The sequence below is a fragment of the Trichomycterus rosablanca genome, chromosome 20 (assembly GCF_030014385.1).
Source record: "Trichomycterus rosablanca isolate fTriRos1 chromosome 20, fTriRos1.hap1, whole genome shotgun sequence".
NCBI lineage: Eukaryota > Metazoa > Chordata > Actinopteri > Siluriformes > Trichomycteridae > Trichomycterus > Trichomycterus rosablanca.
The window spans coordinates 20,602,339-20,626,915 of NC_086007.1; the positions used below are offsets into that span (position 1 = coordinate 20,602,339).

General features: G+C 43.0%; 1 protein-coding gene across 3 annotated transcripts in view; it reads right to left on the reverse strand.

The window, feature by feature from the left end:
• Nucleotides 1-1,888: 1,888 nt before the first annotated feature.
• The window catches only part of usp2a (ubiquitin specific peptidase 2a), a 32,651-nt gene continuing 9,962 nt past the window's right edge, over nt 1,889-24,577 (reverse strand). The window contains exons 4-14 of one of the 3 annotated variants that reach the window (XM_063016850.1): nt 11,615-11,665; nt 8,601-8,721; nt 8,400-8,511; nt 8,214-8,324; nt 6,282-6,346; nt 5,203-5,306; nt 4,987-5,064; nt 4,814-4,892; nt 3,451-3,558; nt 2,973-3,093; nt 1,889-2,055 (exon numbers count right to left, since the gene is read on the reverse strand). In XM_063016850.1, coding sequence (XP_062872920.1) covers nt 1,980-2,055; nt 2,973-3,093; nt 3,451-3,558; nt 4,814-4,892; nt 4,987-5,064; nt 5,203-5,306; nt 6,282-6,346; nt 8,214-8,324; nt 8,400-8,511; nt 8,601-8,721; nt 11,615-11,665 — 1,026 coding nt within the window. In that variant the 3' untranslated portion in view covers nt 1,889-1,979. Of the gene's footprint in view, nt 2,056-2,972; nt 3,094-3,450; nt 3,559-4,813; nt 4,893-4,986; nt 5,068-5,202; nt 5,307-6,281; nt 6,347-8,213; nt 8,325-8,399; nt 8,512-8,600; nt 8,722-11,614; nt 11,666-24,577 lie in introns of all 3 variants that reach the window. The other 2 variants (XM_063016849.1, XM_063016851.1) reach the window with 2 other exon arrangements.

Below are 24,577 nucleotides of genomic sequence, written 5' to 3' on the forward strand. Positions count from 1 at the left end.
TGTATAGTACATTCTCTATATTGCATCGTTTATAAAAATATACAGATAGTGTTTTTTTTTCTTTAAAACATTCTCCCCATGTTGTTCAACAGCATGAATACAACCAGCATGGATAAACCAATCTGAATGATTAGGACGATCATGCGGACTAGACCGGCCTCTCAATTCCATTTTAAGGTTGAGATCAGTAGCAGCCACACTGAACAGCTTTCGCTTAACACGACACACCTCATAAGGCCTTTTCAGCCCTCAGGACGATCAAATAAAGAAAATAATGAAGCAAATGATATTAGATAATCGACACAGACCGACAGGTAAAAGCTAAGAACAGAGAACATTATTACAAACCCCATCCACCCATTCCCAAAACTACAACCCCAAATCAAAAAAAGTTAGGCCAGTATGGAAAATGTAAATAAAATAAAGATGCAGTGTCCCTTACATTTGCTTTGACTTTTATTAGATTGCAGACAGTTTGAACCTGAGATATTTCATGTTCTGTCTGCTCAACTTCATTTCATTTATTAATATACCTCCATTCCTGCGTTTCAGGCCTGCAACATATTCCAAAAAAAGTTGGGATGGAGGCCATTTAGGGCTAGTAATGAGGTGAAAAAACTAAATAATGATGTGATTCCAAACAGGTGATTGTAATCATGGTTTGGTACAAAAGCAGCATCCAGGAAAGGCTGAGTCTCTGATGAGCAAAGATGATCAGAGGATCTCCAGTTTGATTGAAATGTTTAAAAACAATGTACCTCAAAGAAAGATTGGAAGGGATTTGCATATTTCTCCCTCTACAGTGCACAATATCATTAAACTATTCGAGGAATCGGGAGGAATTTCAGTGCCTAAAGGCCAAGGGTGCAAGCTTAAGCTGAACGCCCGTGATCTTCGATCCCTCAGACGGCACTGCATCAAGAACCGCCACTCATCAATATCTGATATAACCACATGGGTGAGGGATTACTTTGGCAAACCTTTGTCAAGCACTACAATACAGAGTTACATACACAAATGCCACTTAAAACTTTACTCTGCAAAAAAGAAGTCTTGTGTTAACCATGTCCAGAAGCATCATTCCAGATGTTTTTTAGACAAAATGGACCCGGATGCTCCGGACCAAAGACCATCCAGACTGTTATCAGCAACAAGTCCAAAAGCCAGGGTCTGGTCATGGTATGGGTTTGTGTCAGTGCCCTTGTCAAAGGTCATTTACACTTCTGTGATGGCAGCATTAATGCAAAATTAATTAATAATAAATAAAAATACAAAAGACAAAATAAAAGCTGAAACACTAAATCGCTTGGTATCCTCTGTGCCAAAATGTCCTTTAAAAGTGGTGAAAAGGAATGGCAACATTACAAAGTGGTAAATGCTTTACTGTCCCAACTTTTTTTGGAATGTGTTGCAGGTCTGAAATGCAGGAATGGATGTTGAGCAGACAAAACATTGAAATATCTCAGGTTCATCCTTAAGTAAATGTAAGAAACTTTGTGTTTTTATTTTATTTGCATTTCCATATTGTCCCAACCTTTTCTGATTTGAGGTCAAAAAGGTCACACAAGTGTGTGACAAATGAAAGAGCCGTGATCTGCAGCTTTTAGTCCAAATAAAAAAGCAAACAGCTCAGAAAACACTCCTAAATCAGACATGTCCTTCTATACTGAGGTGATATTGGACAAAAGGAAGGCGCAGTTGGGACTAGAGTTCGTTTGCAGTGCATAGCCAGAGTCTTGTGGGACGAAGTCAAAGAGGGTTTTTTTTTTACCCTTCACTGGCTCCTGGCTCCCCAGAAGCTGCCCTCAGATACACACACACACGCGCACACACGCACACAGTGCCAGCAGGACCCTTTCTGCTCCGTATTAAAAACGAGCCGGATACATTAGAAGTGCCAGTTGAAACATGTTATTATGTCAGATTTTCAGTAGAGGGCGACAGTGGGTGATGAAGACCTGATGTGACTTGTAAGCCCCTCATAGGCCTGCTCGCTCGTAGAACAGAACGTATGCGTCACTGCTCCGGACCTGACCAGGGGACATTGGTGTTACCCTAGTAAAGAAAAAAAGAGGCAACATGAGTGATTTTACAACCAATCCATACTACTTACACCCCAGTAAAAACATATACTACTAACTATACTACTTTGTAGTTCAACAATTACTGACTGTAGTCCATCTGTTTCTCTGCATACTTTTTTAGCCTGCTTTCACCCTGTTCTTCAATGGTCAGGACCCCCACAGAGCTGGTATTACAGTATTTAGGTGGTGGATCATTCTCAACACTGCACTGACACTAACATGGTGGTGGTGTGTTAGTGTGTGTTGTGCTGATATGAGTGGATCAGAAACAGCAGCGCTGCTGGAGTTTTTAAACACCGTGTCCACTCACTGTCCACTCTATTAGACACTCCTACCTAGTTGGTCCACCTTGTAAATGTGAAGTCAGAGACGATCGCTCATCTATTGCTGCTGTTTGACTTGGTCATCTTCTAGACCTTCATCAGCGGGCACAGGACGCTGCCCACGGGGCGCTGTTGGCTTGATATTTTTGGTTGGTGGACTATTCTCAGTCCAGCAGTCACAGTGAGGTGTTTAAAACCTCCATCAGCGTTGCTGTGTCTGATCCACTCATACCAGCACAACACACACTAACACACCAGCACCATGTCAGTGTCACTGCAGTGCTGAGAATGATCCACCACCCAAATAGTATCTACTCTGTAGTGGTCCTGGGAGAGTCCTGACCATTGGGAACAGCATGAAAGGGGGCTAACAAAGCATGCAGAGAAACAGATGGACTACAGTCAGTAATTGTAGAACTACAAAGTGCTCCTATATGGTAAGTGGAGCTGATAAAATGGACAATGTGTGTAAAAACAAGGAGGTGGTTTTAATGTTATGGTTAATGTAATGCCTTCAGCAAAAAAAACAAAATTAATGGAAAGTAACCACATATAGAATAAGTACCTGGAGTCGTTATATGTGTACCACTCTCCAGATGCTGGATTGCAGCAGTATGCTGTGTAGTGCCCCCCCATGGTAGTGCCTGAGTGATTGGACACTGCATACAGGTTATACACTGCACTACCTAGAGACAACAACAAGAACACATAGACTGAATGATGTAAAAAACACTGTACATAATAGTGTATAATAATAGTGTATGCAATATGATGCGGTCCTAGCATTCATATGGCAATTAAGTTAGTGTAACAGACTTTTCTGTGGTGTAGTGTACTGACAACGTTTGATGTATGTGTTTACATATTGAGTGCGTTTTGTTACTTTGTGGATTCAATAATCAATGGAAAAGTGTGCTTCTTTACACACGTGATCACATGTGCTTACTCTGTATGATCAACAACTATTATTATTGGCAAGGCTTTATTAAATGAATGTTTATTAAATATTCCTTTTATTGACATTAATAAATGACAATACTAACCGCTCCTGTCAGAAGCAAACTCCCTGAGGTCCAGGTCCTTCATGGGGAAGTTGACAAATGTGGTCAGTTTGCTGGATCTTATTCGAGCTTCAGAGAAACGCTTTAGATCTGAGAGTGTTAATCAAGGAAAGACAAGATCCTACTGATGAATACTAGGTTACTAGGTAACATTTGGTGCAAGGCAGTAGTACAGGACAACAATCCATTGCAAAGATTGGGCCACCACCACTCCCTTTACAGACATAGCCAATCATGTCTGTGTAGACACACAGTCGGCTGATAACTGATGCAGGGTTTTTTATGTTGTAACTCAGGTACTCAGGTGGCTTAGTGGTTTATTACACTAGCCCACCATCACTGAGACCTGGGTTAGAATCTATGCCTGAAAAAATCTAGTGTTCCCCCAAAAAACCCTGAACCTAAAATGTACATCATACCTAAAATCACAACATCACAACATTATCCTGGCCAGGGTCACAGTGAGCCTACAGTAGTTCTACTAGGAAACACAAAGCGTATGCCAGGAATACCCTGGACAGGGCACCAATCAATTGCAGGGCTATTGCAATTACCCAATCGTGTCTGTCTAGACAATGCTGGGATTCAAACCTGAATCACAGCGGTCTTAGCGCCGTGCCACCCAAGCACCCCCAGTTTCTGTATTTATTTACTTATTAACTTAGTAATTGCTTCATCATTATTATGGCCGGGCAAGAAGGTCCTGGGTTCGATCCCCAGGTGGGGAGGTCCGGGTCCTTTCTGTGTGGAGTTTGCATGTTCTCCCCGTGTCTGCGTGGGTTTCCCCCGGGAGCTCCGGTTTCCTCCCACAGTCCAAAAACTTGGAGACACTGAATTGCCCTATGGGTGAATGGGTGTGTGTATGTGTGTCTGCCCTGCGATGGACTGGCTCCCCGTCCAGGGTATTACTGTGTGCCTTGCGCCCATTGAAAAGCCGGGATAGGCTCCAGCACACACGCGCGCGACCCTGATTGGATAAATGAGTGATTATTATGGCCTGGTGCCACCCAAAAACACAGGAATGCAAAAATGCCTGCCAGCCACCACACACTCGCCCATTCACTCACTCACATCTAGGGAGAATTAGGATTAGTCAATGCACCGATTTTGTAGTGTTAGGGGGAGGAAACCAGAGTATCCACAGGGAAACCATCAAGGGATTTGAAAGAACATGCTCATTTTGTCACAGACGATATACAGTATGTAGGTGAGGTTTGAAGCCATGTCCACAATACATCCCCACACTAACTGTCTGTTCTGTCTGCACATCTGGGACTCTTTTTTCCCCCTGTAGTTTACGCATTAGAAACTATAACAATGGTTAATATAATATAGTCAAGGATACGAAGCACTAAGATTTTGGGAAACCGCTGAATGGTAAATTTTTTTGTACATCTTCTTCTGGCTTTACATCTGTAGCATGTCTGTGGAGGCAGAAGTGAGAAGAAATTTCAGGACAAGCAGCATTTTGTTAAATAAAAACAGCTGGAAGTTAGCAACAGAACACTCAAGTCTTACCGGTTTCTCGTCTCCATCCAGCACGTCTTCCTTAGTAAAGAGTCGCACACAGTCCATCAGACTGACCTCTCCGTAGCCCTTCTGGGTGCAATAAACACTGTCAGACACTCATTCAGTCTCATTGTACTGTATTTAAATAGCAGAAAACAGCAAGGACACATGTATGTGTGTGTGTGTTTGTGTATGACTGTAATAGAATTGCTGAGTTGAACTGACCTTGGTGATGGGTAAGGAAAGATCCCAGAAGGGATCGAACACAGTGGAACAGTAACCGCACTCTGTGCAGGTCAAGGAGCTCTTCAGCTGCCCTACGAATAAATCTGAACACACACATGTGAACAAAACATTACATATGGCATTTAATAATGGAGCCACTTGTGTGGCACAATAGTAAATTATGCTAGCCTGCTACTACTTGGATCCAAGGTTTGAATCCCAGACGGTGATTGGCTGTGTCTGAGGGGGAACGGGGAACGTGGGTGAAGGCCTATCCCGGCTTTTCAATGGGCGCAAGGCACACAGTAACACCCTGGACGGGGCACCAGTCCATTGCAGGGCAGACACACATGCACACATACACACACCCATTCACCTATAGGGCAATTCAGTGCCTCCAATTAACCTGACTACATGTCTTTGGACTGTGGGAGGAAACCGGAGCTCCCGGAGGAAACCCACGCAGACACGGAGAGAACATGCAAACTCTGCACAGCAAGGACCCGGACCGCCCCGCCTGGGGATCGAACCCAGGACCTTCTTGCTGTGAGGCGACAGTGCTACCAGCCGAGCTGCCCTCGACCTGAAGTTTGAAATGCAAAATAATAAATGATACCGGTCGGCTGGGCGCCCCCAGCAGGCACGTTTGGCAGTGCCTGCAGGGGCAGGGTGGGAAAAGATCGGACAAAAAAAGTGGGTGGGGTTTTTGACGTTGTGTAAGGACCCTGGTTAGTAGCCCGAAGCGTCTGTACAGAAATGAAAGAACGTGTGTGACTCTTCATGAATCAGTGTGTGACTCTTCATGTGCAAGACTGGCCTCACAGTCATCGAAGGGAGTTAATTAAAAGGGATAAAATGCATAAATTAAAAAGAAAATGAAAAAGAAATGTTGGACAACATAAAAGATTTACTTCAAATAAACACCACCACCCACCCCTCCCCCAGACGTAGCCAATCATGTCTGTCTAGACGTCCGACTGACCGATAGCAGGCTAGTGTATTTTACTGCTCTGCCACTCGAGCTCAAGTCAAATCAGGTAAGTACGACCTTAAAGCTTATTTATTGGCTATATACATACCTACAATTTTACTGTCCTCTCTCTCCAGGTACTTGCTCCACATCTTTTTACCTTTCTCCTCATCACTGTAAAAGAGAATTCAATTAACAGTTCAATCAGGCATAACATTATGACCACCTTCCTAATACTGTGTTCCTCTCTAGACCCATGAAGGTGTGCTGTGGTATCTGGCACCAAGATGTTAGCAGCAGATCCTTTAACTCCTGTAAGTTGTGAGGTGGGGCCTTCATGGATCGGACTTGTTTGTCCAGCACATCTCACAGATGCTTGATTAGATTGAGATCTGGGAAATTTGGAGGCCAAGTCAACACCTCAAACTCGTTGTTGTGCTCCTCATACCTTTCCTAAAGCATTTTTGCTTTGTGGCAGGACGCATTACGCCCATCCTTTAATGTGTTGTGCACTTGATTGTGTGTGTGTTTTAGTTTTCATTTTGTATGGTTGGCACAGCTGGATTAAGGCAGTTTATCCCATTGCATTCAAGCAGTGAGCGTATATAAACTGGCATCTTCAGGTCTGTACACAATTGGTGGATGGGGTTTAGGTTAAGTAAGACACTGGCTGAGATTTGAATGTTGTTTCGGCTGTATGCTTAGGGTCCATTGTAGGGCTATTGAAGGGTGAAATTCCACACAGAGAGGACCCAGACAGCTCCACTTGGAAATCAAACCCAAGACCTTGCTGTGAGGCAACAGTGCTACCCACCAGAGAGTCCGAGTCACAGGTAAGTCGCGCACACAGCGACTTTAGACTCGACTCATGACTCGCAAAAAAATGACTCATACACGACAGGAGTCGCTAGCGTCAGCATGTGTTAACATTAGTTGTGTGACTATATATATATATATATATACACTCGTTGTATATACATATACAGTATATATATATATAATTATTACTATTATAAATATTCTGCTCTCTAATAACGCTCCGGCTGTCTTAACCCACAACACACGCAATGGGTAAATGTTCCAGCCAGCTTCCGGCGTAGTGATGAAGTGTTGCTCCCTACTCCCTACACAGTTTGAAGTGTGTTCATTTGGACATTTTCGTTACCTTTGGATTGGAATCTCACTTAAAATGATGTAATACTCTACGTAGTGCCCTTCACAGGACAACTGGGGTGAATGGAACGCTCCTACAGAATTGGCGCTAATGGTGGAAATACCGCTTTCTGAACCAATCAGACCTTCTGATTTTAATTTTTAGTAAGAAATGCTGTTATTTGCATTTATTCAGTTTGCGTCACACAGATGATGTGATAATGAAACGCTTGATTGGCTTTCTAACGAGTTACAACCGGGAAAAGTTTGGAGGTTTTTAATTATAAGCACATTTACAAAATAACGAATTATATTCCTAATGGGACACACAGTTATTAATTTAATAGCATCTGGAAGAACATAAGCTAAGGTAAGCAGAGGTTAGGATTTTTTTGGCTGTGTTTTGGATTTTGGCAGCTGTGCCGTGTTTAATTTTGCAATAAAAACAAAACATATCAGTTTAAGCTTTTAACTGGTACCTTACAGAAATTACATTCATTTGCACAATGACTAGGAAAGTAAAGGCACTAAGTAAAACAGCAAAATACAGTCGCTAATCTGTTGTTGTTTTTCATCTGAACTTACATATTATTTGTTTAGTTCTACGCTACATTTCCAATATATGTTTTGTGTAGATTATATTGACTGGTGACTTGACTCAGACTCTAGCCTAAAGACTCGTGACTTGACTCTGACTCGTATTTTGTGACTTGTGAACATCTCGGCTACCCACTGTGCTATAAAATGGCAATTATATTTATTCAAATTGTGTATAGCTCTGAGCCGGTCTGAGTCATGCCACTCATCCATGTGCTGCTCAACCACACATACAACATGCTTTAGTAAATTCATGTCTGGTTGTGCTTCATTGAGGAGAAAAAACACTTACGACAAATGGTCAAAGTCTTCGTTGGTGGCACGAGGCCGGACTGTAACCCTGTTCACCTCGTTGTGCAGCCCATCCAGCAGAAAGCGCAGAAACTCCTGAGCATCTTGTTGGCTAAACAAAGCAAAGTATTTTTGTCAATACTGGCTTTCTAACAAAAATGTGCCTTAAAAGAAAGACCAAACTTACTTGTAGCCCACAAATCTGGGCGCATATCTCTGGATCTGCGTTTTAAACTCGGATGGGCAGACGGCATCACTGCCGGACGACGCCCACATCGTCTGTATGAGCTTGGCAAATTCTGCATTTGAAGAAAAGAAGAGGGTTTTAAAGAGGGTGTTTGTGGTTTTGCTCGTACCGACCTGTGCGTGACTGAGGAAATACTCTTACCTTCCATTAGAGCAGTGTTTGTGCGGTTGTTGTTGAGGTCGTGGCGGTGGGAATTGTGCAGACAGTAGTCTCGCAGACTGTGTGTGTTGCTTAGACACTGGAGGATGGAGTTCATAAAGCACTGCAAAAAAACACAAAAACAACTGTGTGATAGAACTTCCAAAATTTGGACTATGTCATCCTAAAAGAAACCCATCTTGTCAGGATATAAATGTTCTATTATGCATTATGCCGTATGCATCTTGTCACCTACACCTTGACGAGTGCAGTGCAGCTCAGCACTGTGTACGGAGAAACACATCCTGACAGCACTCTTTTCCCATCTCTGTGCAGGTGCCATCAATCGGCCAGCAGAGGTCCTAATTGCATTAGTTATGAGAGAATCCCTATCCGGCTTAATCCCACCCCTATCTGAACAACAGGCCAATCGCTGTTCATGTGGCCGCTCAGCCCAGCCGGCAGGCAGAACTGAGACTCGATACGATGTATTCGAGATCCCAGCTCTGGTTCCAGCGTGTGTTTTTATCGCAGTGCCACCTGAGCAGCATGTGATAGATAAATCTTAAATTGATTTTAATTGATTATTGACATTCATAGTCACTTGAGTTGCTCAGTAAGTCTCTGACCCTGTGAAACACTAGTCAATTGAGCAATTACTGTGACTAAAGCTCCTGTTTCATTATAAATATCTCAAATTTACGGGTCGCCACAGTGGATCATTCTGATCAGTGTTAGCATCGGATGCCTATCCTTACACAAACCTCCTTTTTCAATTTTTTGCTATTTTATTTATGCATTTTCTCCCCTATTCTCTTGATTTAGTGTTTAGTGCCAATATTCGCCTGACACACGCGACACTCACCCTCCGACACGTGCACGGTCCACCTACCCCTTCTTTTCTGCCCGTACTTCTGTGGACTTGCGCGTGAGGCACCTCGAGCTTCTAACCAGGGTCCTTACACAGCACCCCCTTTCCAGTCCGGTCTTTTCCCACCCAGCAGACTTTAGTGGCCAATTTAGTCTGCTGCAGGCACTGCCAATTGTGCCGACCGAAACCTAATTATTTTTATCCAGGCTTGGGACTGGCACTAAGTGCGCACTGACAAGTGCACCTCCTGGTGGTTAGGCTGTTCAGCCCTGGTCCCCTGGATCTCAGTGGTAGTTGCCTAGAGTATTGTATATCTGTGCCCTTCGAGTGCCCTAACTGCTGCCCTACAATATAAGGTAATGTTATTTTAGCCTGTTATGTACCATGGCTTGTTATTATTACCAACTTTGGTTGGTAATAGTTCTATATGGCAGAAAGCATTAAAAAAACATCATTGGAGGATTAAAGTTTCTTTGCCAATGTACAGACATAATTCATAACTCATTACCTTAAATGCTGCACTATATACACTGATCAGCCATAACATTAAAACCACCTCCTTGTTTCTACACTCACTGTCCATTTTATCAGCTCCACTTACCATAAAGAAGCACTTTGTAGTTCTACCATTACTGACTGTAGTCAGTTTCTCTAAATACTTTTTAAACCTGCTTTTACTCTGTTCTTCAATGGTCAGGACCCCCACAGGACCACTACAGAGCAGGTATTATTTAGATGGTGGATGATTCTCAGCACTGCAGTGACACTGACAGTGATGGTGGTGTGTTAGTGTGTGTTGTGCTGGTATGAGTGAATCAGACACAGCGGTGCCGCTGGAGTTTTTAAATACCGTGTCCACTCACTGTCCACTCTATTAGACACTCCTACCTAGTTGGTCCACCTTGTAGATGTAAAGTAAGAGACTATCACTCATCTATTGCTGCTGTTTGAGTTGGTCATCTTCTAGACCTTCATCCGTGGTCACAGGACGCTGCCCACGGGGGGCTGTTGGCTGGATATTTTTTTGGTTGATGGACTATTCTCAGTCCAGCAGGGACAGTGAGGTGTTTAAAAACTCCATTAGCATTTCTGTGTCTGATCAAACTCCACACACCACCACCATGTCAGTGTCACTGCAGTGCTGAGAATGATCCACCACCCAAATAATACCTACTCTGTAGTGGTCCTGACCTTTGAAGAACAACATGAAAGGGGGATAACAAAGCATGTAGATAAATATATGAACTACAAAGTGCTTCTATATGGTAAGTGGAGCTGATAAAATGGACAGTGAGTGTAAAAACCAGGAGGTGGTTTTAATGTTATGGCTGATCAGTGTAAATCAACATATTAAAATGCTTAGTCCTAAGCAGGTAAAGGAATCACAGGTATTACACAAGCAGTAAGAGCTCAGGTTAAGACCCCTGCATTGAGTGTAATGATTTATTTTAGGACAACTTGATTAGTTGCCTGGCAAAAGTACCAAACGCAATGAGATAAGATGACAAATAATGGTATTATGTGGAAAGACTAAGTGGAATTTGAAAGGGATATCCAAACACCTGCTGGACTCATCTAGAAAAGATATGACAGAATTAACATCCTATTTTAAGCCTGGTGAAGATCCAGCCTACTACACTACTAATTCTTAAGTTTTATTTTTTTGAGTATTTATTTATGCATTTTTACTCCCTTTTTAGCATAGCCAATTCGCTGCTGGGGACCCCGACCCCACCAATCCCTTCTTTTTTACCCATAATTTAATGCATTTGTGCATTTATTTCCATAAGTGTTAAATGTAACACAATCCGGCCCAAAAGATGCAAATCTGTGAACCAGCTTGTTGATGCTGTGTACATCAAGATGCAAATACATACATACTGACACACAATTACTGACAGATGTAGTCAGAGATAAAACTGGCTGAATATAATCCAAGCAACTGAGATAGGCGTCTTGTTTAAGGGTCCAACAATGGCATGAAACAGCAACTTTTTGCTTACTAGTCCAGTACCCCAACCTTACATTATCCGCCAAATTTAGATATTGCCAATTTAGATTTAGCCCAATTTTTCTATAATGTAATAACAGCTGCTGTGATTTACACATCAGATCATGAAAAAGGTTAGCTTGTGAGTATACTCACTGTATTTCCCAGATTCTTCAGTCCCACTAGGCCTTTGACCCCCTTGGAGTTCTGTAAAATACAAACACACATTGCCAGTCAGTCCCAACACAGTGATCCATTACACAAAAAAAAACAAAAATGGCAATTTCTCATCTAAAATCTTAAACACAGTCACATTTGTTTCTGATTTTTATGAACGGAATAAAAGCCAGGGTACTTGGGTGGTGCAGCATGTTTATTATGCTAGCCCAACACCGCTGGCATCCGGGTTCGAATCTTAGCTGTGCTATCGACCGGCTGGGCGTCTACACGGACAGGATTGGCTACGTCTGCGATGAATTGACATTCTTAATCCATAGGGTTTAATATGATGTCGACCCACCATTTGCAGCTATAACAGTTTCAACTCTTCTGGGAAGGCTTTCCACAAGGTTTAGGAGTGTGTTCATGGGAATTTTTGACCATTCCTCCAGAAGCGCATTTGTGAGGTCAGACACTGATGTTGGACGAGATGGCCTGGCTCACAGTCTTCGCTCTAATTCATCCCAAAGGTGTTCTATCAGGTTGAGGTCAGGACTCTGTGCAGGCCAGTCAAGTTCTTCCACACCAAACTGGCTCATCCACGTCTTTATGGAGCTTGCTTTGTGCACCGGTGCGCAGTCATGTTGGAACAGGAAGGGGCCATCCCCAAACTGTTCCCACAAAGTTGGGAGCATGAAATTGTCCAAAATCTCTTGGTATGCTGAAGCATTAAGAGTTCCTTTCACTGGAACTAAGGGGCACGTCTCCACCACTCTACAGTCCAGTGGCGGCGTGCTTTACACCACTGCATCCGACGCTTTGCATTGCGCTTGGTGATGTAAGGCTTGGATGCAGCTGCTCGGCCATGGAAACCCATCCCATGAAGCTCTCTACACACTGTTCTTGAGCTAATCTGAAGGCCACATGAAGTTTGGAGGTCTGTAGCGATCGACTCTGCAGAAAGTTGGTGACCTCTGGCTGGGTGAGTGAATACTTTTGGCGATATAGTGTATATGAATGGTGTGTGGGACAGGAATTACTGGAGTAATTCAGTGCTATTCGACACTTTTGTTGTTTTCCTGAAGCACTGAAGCACAAAACTGGAAACGTGATCCATCTAAGCTGGAACATAATCTAGCAGCTGAGTGACCATGATGTCATTTAAAAGGCCTGATGGTGACGCTGGTCACAGCACTGAACACTTAGGATACTGATGCCCATTTGGGAGTATTAAAGCTCTTACAGCTATTAGAATGCGAGCGAACATGGAAGAACAGGCACGTCAGTGTAACATTTATTTCATTTTCATCGACTGCTTTATTCTGGTCAGAGTTGTGGCTGATCCAGTTCCACTGGGAAACAAGGGTGCGAAGCAGGAATACCCTGGACAGGGCAGCAATCTATCGCAGTGCTTTGACCACCCCCATCCTAGACATAGCCGATCATTTATGTGTGGACGCCCAGCTGACTGAGAGCACAGGTGTGATTCGAACCTGGATCTCAGAGGTGGTGGGCTAGAACTAATCCACGCGAGTGGTGTAACTTTTTGACTTAGCATCGTATTGGAATGAAACATGTTGGATATTAATCCCTGCTCAGTTTCGCTGTCACTGCTGGAGTATTTTGTGGTAGTATTATCTCTATATGGTGTCATTTTATGTTCTACCCTTTGTGCCAACCCTTGTGTCAGTGATCTTCTGCACACCAACATACAGCCTAACCTTGGTGGTTTCACAGTCTATTAAAACAGGGTTGCGACCTTTGGGTGGGTCGCGAGCCCAAAAAATGGGTTGCAGACAATCATAATAATACTTAAATAAACAAATTTTAACAGGCAGATAAAAAAATTTACTTGGCACAAATGCCCCCACGTGGAGGCTTTATGTTACACCTTGTAAACCACAGTGGGACCAGATTAAAGTATAATTCGTTTTGTGTTTTGTTTTCATAATTGTTTTGATGTGTTGCCAGAGTTGCAGTAAAAATGAGCTCCGCCGTCTTATGCAAGCCCAAAATCAAGGGTCTTGGATTTTAAGTTCAAGTCTTGGCGGTGCCACTAGCCTGCCTGGCAACTTTAACACAATCGGCAGTGTCTGAAACAATGGCTCTTGTTGGCCGGGTAAGGCATCATCTTGAGTGGCAAAAGACTACCAAGAGAGGAGCATGGTCCTCTGATGAAGTTGAAGCTCTTAGTGAGAAATTGGAGGTGTGTTTCAGTCTGCGGTTCTCCTTCGTCAGGTTGTATTTGTGCAGATGGTAGAGGTCACCTGAGTGCACAGCGAAAGGGGGAAAGGCTGTGCGTCACCTCTGTAGGAACTGTATGTTATGCTATTTCGAAAGCAGGCACTTCAACTTGATATGTTGTACTCTGCTGAGCGTCATCACTACTGCCCAATATAGAATCCACTTATGTTTGTACACTGGATGGTCCGTTGTATTTAGCAGCACTGATTACATACCAGCCGTTAGGTGATGATGGTTTCCTCAGCTAGGAAACTACTTTACAGACACTAATTGAGGGTATTGCTGAAGAACGCATTTACAGTGGTACCTTGTAACTCGACGTCCCCTAAATATGAAATCTTTGAAACCCGACGCACTTTGTCGAGAAATTTGTACCCTTAAACTCGAAGTTTCCCTTAAACTCAACATGTGTGTGACTGCTGCTTTGTTCCACCTTTTTTTGTAAATTTATTTAACTTCAAATTAACAATGAACAGTGGCTTTGGCCGCTCAGGTGGCGCAGCGGTAAAGTACGCTAGCGCACCAGAGTTGGGTTTCTAGATACATCGTATCGAAAACTCAGCTCTGCCTTTCCGACTGGGTTGGGCGGCAGTATGAACAACGTTTGGCTGTTGTTCAGGGTTAGGGGTAGAGAGTCGGAGCATAGGTCCTCATAACTGGTGCGACTGCGGCCCCTGCTGGTTGACTGACGGCGCCTGCACAGGGCTGAGGAATAACATTGAGGGGGGTGTGACCCTCCGTGCGCGGTGTCTCTCGGTGTATGAACTCGGCTCGTGCAGGTGTAAAATGCAGGCTGTACTGATTGCGTGCCGGAGGGGGCGCAAGTCAGTCGAGTGGCGTCCCCAGTCAGTGGCAAAAAGGGTCGAATCAGTATAGAGGACACAATCAGGGTAGTTGGACACGACTAGAATAGGGATAAAAGTTGCGGGGGGGAGTGGGAAAAAATAGATAATTAACAATGAACCGTGGCTTTGTTCAGCGTTTGGCTTGAGCGGTGCGATAAACCGTCATCAAAGTGCGAATATGAGACGTGTTTTAACTTGTGTTATAGCTCGAGGTTCTGAGGAATTGTGAGAATCAACGTTCCCGGGAAAGTGATAAACAAACTTGTACCCTATATAATTATAAACAATGTTAAATATAGCAATTGGTAAATACACCGATAAGGCATAACATGACCACCTTCCTAATATTGTGTTGGTCCCCCTTTTGCTACCAAAACAGCCCAGCAACTGTGATGCACTGTGTGTTCTGACACCTTTCTATCAGAACCAGCATTAACCTTTTCAGCAATCTGAGCTACAGTAGCTCATCTGTTGGATCGGACCACACGGCCCAGCCTCTCTCCCCAGGTGAATCAATGAGCCTTGGCCACCCATGACCCTGTCGCCGGTTTACCACTGCAGTTTTGGAGATGCTCTGACCCGGTCGTCTAGCCATCACGATTTGGCCCTTGGTCAAACTCATCAGTGTTATTCACTTCACCTGTCAGTGGTCATAATGTTATACCTCGTCTAATAGAAAAAAGAACCACTGCAGACTTTCCAGACTGCTATGGCTTACTGTGGACTCACAAAGTATTCAGACCCCATTGTTCTAAATGGGGCAAACTGGTTTATCAAATTCTTAAGCAAGACAATCAGTAACCTCTTTAAATGTGAAAACAAGTGCTAGGCTAAACTGAAAGTAAAAGCAACTGGTTTTTCAGCACAAGTGAGTCAACATGCATAGTTTGCCACATTTACTCTCATTTTGTTTCTTTTTTATGTTTTACCACCGCTGTATCCTGGTTAGGTGGCTCTGTTTACGTATGTCTTAAATCACAACACATCAATCAATTTAAAACAAAAACTGAAACTAAGCTGGTTCTATTTTGTCAGATTTTGTGCACCCTAACAATTAATACACTTATAGGGCAGTTGTAGACTAGTGGTTAAGGTTGCCACTGTTGGGTGCCTGAGCTTTGGATAAAAGTGTCTGCCAAATGCTGTACACCAATCAGCCATAACATTAAAACCACCTCCTTGTTTCTACACTCACTGTCTATTTTATCAGCTCCACTTACCATATAGAAGCACTTTGTAGTTCTACAATTACTGACTGTAGTCCATCTGTTTCTCTACATACCTTTTTAGCCTGCTTTCACCCTGTTCTTCAATGGTCAGGACTCTCCCAGGACCACTACAGAGTAGGTATTATTTGGGTGGTGGATCATTCTCAGCACTGCAGTGACACTGACATGGTGGTGGTGTGTTAGTGTGTGTTGTGCTGGTATGAGTGGATCAGACACAGCAGCGCTGCTGGAGTTTTTAAACACCTCACTGTCACTGCTGGACTGAGAATAGTCCACCAACCAAAATATATCCATCCAACAGCGCCCTATGGGCAGCGTCCTGTGACCACTGATGAAGATCTAGAAGATGACCAACTCAAACAGCAGCAATAGATGAGCGATCGTCTCTGACTTTACATCTACAAGGTGGACCAACTAGGTAGGAGTGTCTAATAGAGTGGACAGTGAGTGGACACGGTATTTAAAACTCCAGCAGCGCTGCTGTGTCTGATCCACACAGCATAAATAAATAATCAGTTTATTGTCCTGTAAAATGCTGTTTAAAAATAGCACACGGGAAGAATGAAAAGCATCTTTGTAATATTATCAGGTTTCTAGAACTCTTTCATAATCAGATGATACCTTGTGACTCCTGATTTGGCTGTTTAGTACAAATCATCTTTTTAAAACTCCCTTATCAGTTACAAATAAATTATTCACTTTATTTTTAGCCTGTGGTCAAGGCATAGGCCTACATCACATGGTTAATGTATTACAACCCCAATTCCAAAAATGCTGGGACATTATTGTAAATAAAAACAGACAGCAATGATCTGCATATTATTTTTGCCCTGGATTTAGTTAAAAACATCACATTTATCTTTATTATTTCATGTGTATGCTTATACTACAACCCCAAATCAGAAAAAGTTGGGACAGTATGGAAAATGCAAATAAAATAAAAATGCAGTGTTCCTTCCATTTACTTTGACTTTTATTTGATTGCAGACAGTTTGAACCTGAGATATTTCATGTTTTATCTGCTCAACTTCATTTCATTTGTTAATATACTTTCATTCCTGCATTTCAGACCTGCAACACATTCCAAAAAAAGAGCAATTTAGGGCTAGTAATGAGGTGAAAAAACTAAATAACGATCTGATGTCAACAGGAGATTTGTAATCATGGTTTGGTACAAAAGCAGCATCCAGGAAAGGCTGAGTCTTTGATGAGCAAAGATGATCAGAGGATCTCCAGTTTGTCAACAAATGTGTGAGAAAATGATTGAAATGTTTAAAAACAATGTACCTCAAAGAAAGATTGGAAGGGATTTGTGTATTTCTCCCTCTACAGTGCATAATATCATTAAATGATTCAAGGAACTGGGAGAAATATTAATGCGTAAAGACCAAGGGTGCAAGCTTAAGCTGAACGCCTGTGATCTTCGATCCCTCAGACGGCACTGCATCAAGAACCGCCACTCAACAATAGCTGATATAACCACAATAGCTGAGGGATTACTTTGGCAAATCTTTGTCAAGCACTACAATACAGAGTTACATGCACAAATACCACTTAAAACTTTACTGTGCAAAAAAGAAGCCTTATGTTAACCATGTCCAGAAGCGGCGTCAATTTCTTTGGGCTCGGAGGCATCTAGGATGGACCATCACACAGTGGAAACGTGTATTGTGGTCAGATGAATCAGCATTTCAGGTCTTTTTTGGAAAAAATGGATGCTGTGTGCTCCGGACCAAAGACGAAAAGGACCATCCAGACTGTTATCAGCAACAAGTTCAAAAGCCAGGGTCTGTCATGGTATGGGGCCGTGTCAGTGCCCTTGGTGAAGGTCATTTACACTTCTGTGATGGCAGCATTAATGCAGAAAAGTACATTGAGATCTTATGCTGCCTTCAAGACGTCATCTTTTCCAGAGACGTCCATGCATTTTTCAACAAGACGATGCAAAACCACATGCTGCACACATTACAAAGGCATGGCTGTGGAAGAAGAGGGTACGGGTACTGGGCTGGCCTGCATGCAGTCCTGATCTGTCCCCAGTAGAGAAAGTGTGGAGAATTTTGAAATGAAAAATGTCACAACGACGACCCCGTACTGTTGCACATCTTAAGACGTGTTTGCAGGAATAATGGGACAAAATAAAAGCTGAAACACTAAATCACTTGGTATCCTCTGTGTCAGAACGTCTTTTAAGTGTGGTGAAAAGGAACGGCAACATTACAAAGTGGTAAATGCTTTACTGTCCCAGGTCTGAAATGCAGGAATGGATGTTTATTAATAAAAACATGAAATATCTCAGTTTTTTTTTTATTATTTGCATTTTCCATGCTGTCCCAACTTTTTCTGATTTGGGATTGTACACCAGTAACAAGATTTTTTTTTTGTTACATTTCACTGCAAACCTGAGTTTGTACAATAAATCACTACAGCCAGTTTCTAACACTGACTTGGGTTGTGACCTTTGGCATTACTTGACAACACAGCCTGAAAAGGAAACTTCTTAGAAGTTCATTTGTTTATACCTAACCAGTACTCGGAAACCAGTGACGAGCGCAAAGCCAAATGCCCAACAGCAAAACAAGCATAACAGTAACTCAGTCGAGCAGGACAGTCAGTTCCAACATGACACTGCACATGTGCACAGACCTGTCTCAAAAGTCAATGGTGATAAATGACATTTCTGATTACAGCTAAAGTGCTAGAAATATAAGGGGGAGTAAAAAATTCTATATGATTCTGTGTAGAGTTGCAAAGCTCAAAAAATTTAGGACGGAGGCATGTTTACCACTTCTAATACTTCAGATTGTTTTGTACGCCCCTCCCTCCAGGAGCACATATTGGAGACATATTGTCTTGTTTTTAGTTCCTTTGCAAGGATTGGTCAGTGAGGCTAATGATCCACAGCTGCTCCTTGTTGCAGGTAATGCTCAGGGCATTGAAGGGAGCAGCTGTGGATCCCTCAGTGGAGACTATTTTGACTGTCATGCTTTTGGATAGATCTTTGGGATTTCTTGCTCATGTAGATTTGGCTTTTTCATGATTTTGGTTTGTTGGTCACGACTTTGATTATCTTGCTCATGTTCTTGCTGATGTTAGCGTGTTTAAATTACCCTTAGCAATTAGTGTAGCATTTAGCTTAGCTTAGGGTTAAGTATAGTTTAGTCAGGTTTCTTTTGTGTTTAGATCAGCATTTAGACACGGAATTGCCGTATGTGCATCTGCCCGGCGATGGGCTGGCGCCCTGTCCAGGGTGTTACAGTGTGCCTTGCGCCCATTGAAAAGCTGGGATAGGCTCCAGCACCCCCTGCGACCCTAAATGGTTAAGTGGTTAAGAAAGTGAGTGAGTGTTTAAATTCACAAATGACGCCGCTCAGGTGGCGCAGAGGTAAAACACACACTGGAACCAGAGCTGAGATCTCGAATACATCGTATCGAATCTCGGCTCTGCCTGCCGTCCGGGCTGAGTGGCCCTGTTGTTCATATAGGGGCGTAATTAAGCCGGATAGGGTCTCTCTCATAACTAATGCAATTACGCACTCTGCTGGCTGATCGATGGCGCCTGCACAGAGATGGGAAAAGAGTGCATCAGGGTGTGTCTCTCCGTACACAAGGTTAGCTTTGTTCTCCATCGGTGGGCAATTGGACACGTTAAAAGGGAGAAAAGGGGAGAAAACATAAACAAAATACAAAAATAAATAAATAAATTTACAACTTACAAAGTTGGTCAGCTAGAAATTTTAAAAGTAAATTCTTTGTAAAGGTTCGAGAGAATGAATGAATGCATTTTATGGAATGTACCAGCTTTTCCGGGAACGGTTTGTAGGACTAATGTAGGACTAATGTAGGACTTCTGTGCTGTCAAGAAATAATTACCGCCTCAAAAACTGATAATCAATAGGACTTTTTGACTTTTACGTAGACAAGAAAGAAAACGAAAGAGTGTAAATACAACATGGGCAGGCAGAGAAACAAGTTTAACTAGTTTGACATTTCCAACCTGCATGAATGCTGCTGAGCCCTTACAAAAGCACACATACCTTATGAATAAAAATGTATTAATAATAATTAATAATAAAAGTTTTTCCTATCAGATACATTTCTCATACCTTTGCTTGATTGATAAGGAACCTCACAAAAGTAGAAAGCAGCACTGATCTGGGCACTGATGAGCTGTTCTTCTGTTTATTTGCTTTAATGAAGGGCAGAGTAAAGAAAGTGCGCTCCTCTACTAAAGTCACTGTGTAAGACTGGCGCATGGTGATCTCAATCCAAGCCAAAGTCCAAATCAAACTGGTTTAATTCCTTCTTGACTAGGTTCTCCTCATGTGTGGATTGTCCCTAAATCGGATGCAGCATGTAATCAATAAACAGGATCCATAATGTCCCAGTGACGGTGCGCAACTCGTGGAATGGTTGCGCTCGCGTTGCCGGCTGTCAGCGCGAGTCGCTCGCTCGCGTCAGTTAAGCGCGCGCGTGCACGCACTCGCGCGCACACACGAGCTCACTCTCGAGCGCACTGTACCCGCTTATCAGCTCTACTTACCATATAGAAGCACTTTGTAGTTCTACAATTACTGACTGTAGTCCATCTGTTTCTTAACATACTTATTAGCCTGCTTTCACCCTGTTCTTCAATGGTCACAGAGCAGGTATTATTTAGGTGGTGGATCATTCTCAGCACTGCAGTGACACTGACATGGTGGTGGTGTGTTAGTGTGTGTTGTGCTGGTATGAGTGGATCAGACACAGCAGCGCTCCTGGAGTTTTGAAATACCGTGTCCACTTACTGTCCACTCGATTACACACTCCTACCTAGTAGGTCCACGCTCATCTATTGCTGCTGGTTTGAGTTGGTCATCTTCTAGACCTTCATCAGTGGTCACAGGACGCTGCCCACGGGGCGCTGTCGGCTGGATATCTTTGGTTGGTGGACTATTCTCAGTCCAGCAGTGACGGGTGGGAGGAGGTGTTTAAAAACTCCAGTAGCGCTGCTGTGTCTTGTCCACTCATACCAGCACAACACACACTAACACACCACCACAATGTCAGTGTCACTGCAGTGCTGAGAATGATCCACCACCCAAATAATACCTACGCTGTGGTGGTCCTGTGGGGGGTCCTGACCATTGAAGAACAGCATGAAAGGGGGCGAACAAAGCATGCAGAGAAACAGATGGACTACAATAAGTAATTGTAGAACTACAAAGTGCTCCTATATGGTAAGTGGAGCTGATAAAATGGACAGTGAGTGTAGAAACAAGGAGGTGGTTTTAATGATATGGCTGATCGGTGTATGTGCACAGACAGACAGAATTAAGAAGGGCACTGTTGTACCTCTCAAAATAACACGAAATAGATGAAGTGATTTAACACTGGGTAGGTGTTAAATATTTAACACTAAAGTAATGTTTTACTGTGCCCACCCTAAATAAAAACATAAATCTAATTCTGAATGACTTTGATATGAGCCAAATCGTAGCAGAATCTCTGCTCCTCCCACAGTCCAACGACATGCAAGGGAGGTTAATTGGAGATAAAAAATTGTCCATGACTGTGTTTGATGTTAAAGACTTGAACTGATGAATCTTGTGTAATGAGTAACTACCTGTCCGGCTGTCCACATGATCTTGGAGAAAATAGGATTCATTTGACCGGTTGGCCTTTTGCTATTGCGACAAGTCAAGTAACATACACTATATTGCCAAAAGTATTCGCTCGTCTGCCTTCACATGCATATGAACTTGAGTGACGTCCATTTTTAATCCATAGTGTTTAATATGATGTCGACCCACCCTTTGCAGCTATAACAGCTTCAACTCTTCTGGGAAGGCTTTCCACAAGGGTTTGGAGTGTGTTTATGGGAATGTTTGACCATTCTTCCAGAAGCGCATTTGTGAGGTCAGACACTGATGTTGGATGAGAAGGCCTGGCTCACAGTCTCCGCTCTAATTCATCCCAAAGGTGTTCTATCGGGTTAAGGTCAGGACACCAAACTCGCTCATCCATGTCTTTATGGACCTTGCTTTGTGCACTGATGTGCAGTCATGTTGGAACAGGAAGGGGCCATCCCCAAACCGTTCCTACAAAGTTGGGAGCGTGAAATTGTCCAAAATCTCTTGGTATGCTGAAGCATTAAGAGTTCCTTTCACTGGAACTAAGGGGCCGAGTCCAACTCCTGAAGAACAACCCCACACCATAATCCCCCCTCCACCAAACTTTACACTCGGCACAATGCAGTCAGACAAGTACCGTTCTCCTGGCAACCGCCAAACCCAGACTCGTCCATCGGATTGCCAGACGGAGAAGCGTGATTCGTCACTCCAGAGAACACGTCTCTACTGCTCTAGATTCCAGTGGCGGCGTGCTTTACACCACTGCATCCGACGCTTTGCATTGCGCTTGGTGATGTAGGGCTTGGATGCAGCTGCTCGGCCATGGAAACCCATTCCATGAAGCTCTCTACACACTGTTCTTGAGCTAATCTGAAGGCCACATGAAGTTTGGAGGTCTGTAGCGATTGACTCTGCAGAAAGTTGGGACCTCTGCGCACTATGCGCCTCAGCATCCGCTGACCCCGCTATGTCATTTAACCTGGTCTACCACTTCATGACTGGAAAATTCACGACTGGACTTGTTGCACAGGTGGCATCCTATCACGGTACCACGCTGGAATTCACCGAGCTCCTGAGAGCGACCCATTCTTTCACAAATGTTTGTAGAAGCAGTCTGCATGCCAAGGTGATTGGTTTTATACACCTGTGGCCATGGAAGTGATTGGAACACCTGAATTCAATGATTTGGATGGGTGAGTGAATACTTTTGGCAATATAGTGAATCAAATGTTTCTAAACCGTTCATCAGGATTTAACAAGAACAGCAATATCCAAGCTCCAGTTCACAAAATAACCATAAAATATTCTTCTTTATAAAAACATCAGCTAAATCAGCAAAGCATGTTGTTGCTGGAAATGTAAAGTCTGCTCAGTTTCAATGGAGGAGCCCTGTCATCAATTTTTATCTGACAGGATCCTTTGTTGGCCCACAAAACACATCTCCAGTAAGTACATCCAAGAAAAATCCAAAGAACAAAACAAGACCACCAGCGTTCTAACCTTATCTCCGTTTATTCAATAAATCTTTGACAACTAGTGCAATACTTGCATTTCTCATCTGTTCTACCATTTAAGCCAGTACACAAGTGTATAGCGCCTACATTCTGCATACTGTTAGTTGATAAGTGCACTCATGCATGGACTGTCTCAAATCCAGAGGAGCTCTAGAGGAGGTTTTCCTCAAGGATGTTCGCTGCATTCATCCATGTCTCAGTTCTTACCAGACTCCTGGCACCTCAAAAGCATGAATCCCCCTCACACACTTAGTGATTCTCTCTCCGACACACACTCCTTGGCAAGCAATCGGGTGTTACAACAGTCTTATGCGCTACTTACTACCACAGAGGTAGTTTCCTTACATTTACTTTGACTTTTATCTGATTGCAGACAGGATGAACCTGAGATATTTCATGTTTAATCTGCTCAACTTCATTCATTTGTTAATAAACATACATTCCTGCATTTCAGGTCTGCAACACATTCCCAAAAAAGTTGGGACGGGGGCAATTCAGGGCTAGTAATGAGGTGGAAAAACTGAATAATGATGTGATTCCAAACAGGTGATTGTAATCATGGTTTGGTACAAAAGCAGCATCCAGGAAAGGAGTCTCTGATGAGCAAAGATGATCAAATGTGTGAGAAAATTATTGAAATGTTTAAAATGTTCAACAACAGCTGATATAACCACATGGGTGAGGGATTACTTTGGCAAACCTTTGTCAAGCACTACAATACAGAGTTACATGCACAAATGCCACTTAAAACTTTACTGTGCAGAAAAGAAGCCTTATGTTAACCATGTCCAGAAGTGGCGTCAACTTCTCTGGGCTCAGAGGCATCTAGGATGGACCATCACACAGTGTATTGTGGTCATATGAATCAGCGTTTCAGGTCTTATCTGGAAAAAATGGATGCCGTGTGCTCCGGACCAAAGACAAAAAGAACTACCAGACTGTTATAAGAAACAAGTCCAAAAGCCAGGGTCTGTCATGGTATGTGGTTGTGTCAGTGCCCTTGGTGAAGGTCATTTACACTTCTGTGATGGCAGCATTAATGCAGAAAAGTACATTGAGATCTTAGAGCAACATGTGCTGCCTTCAGGATGTCATCTTTTCCTTTTGCACCACATGCTGCACACATTACAAAGGCATGGCTGCGGAAGAAGAGGGTACGGGTACTGTGTCAACAACGACCCCATATTGTTGCACATCTTAAGACGTGTTTGCAGGAAGAATGGTACAAAGTAAAAGCTGAAACACTAAATCACTTGGTATCCTTGGTGCCAAAATGTCTTAAGTGTGGTGAAAAGGAATGGCAACATTACAAAAAGGTAAATGCTTTACTGTCCCAACATTTTTTGGAATGTGTTGCAGGCCTGAAATGCAGGAATGGATGTTTATTAATAAATGAAATGAAGTTGAGCAGATAAAACATGAAATATCTCAGGTTCATCCTGTCTGCAATTAAATAAAAGTCAAAGTAAATGTAAGAAACAACCTACGGCATGTAAATCCACTCAGCAATATGAAC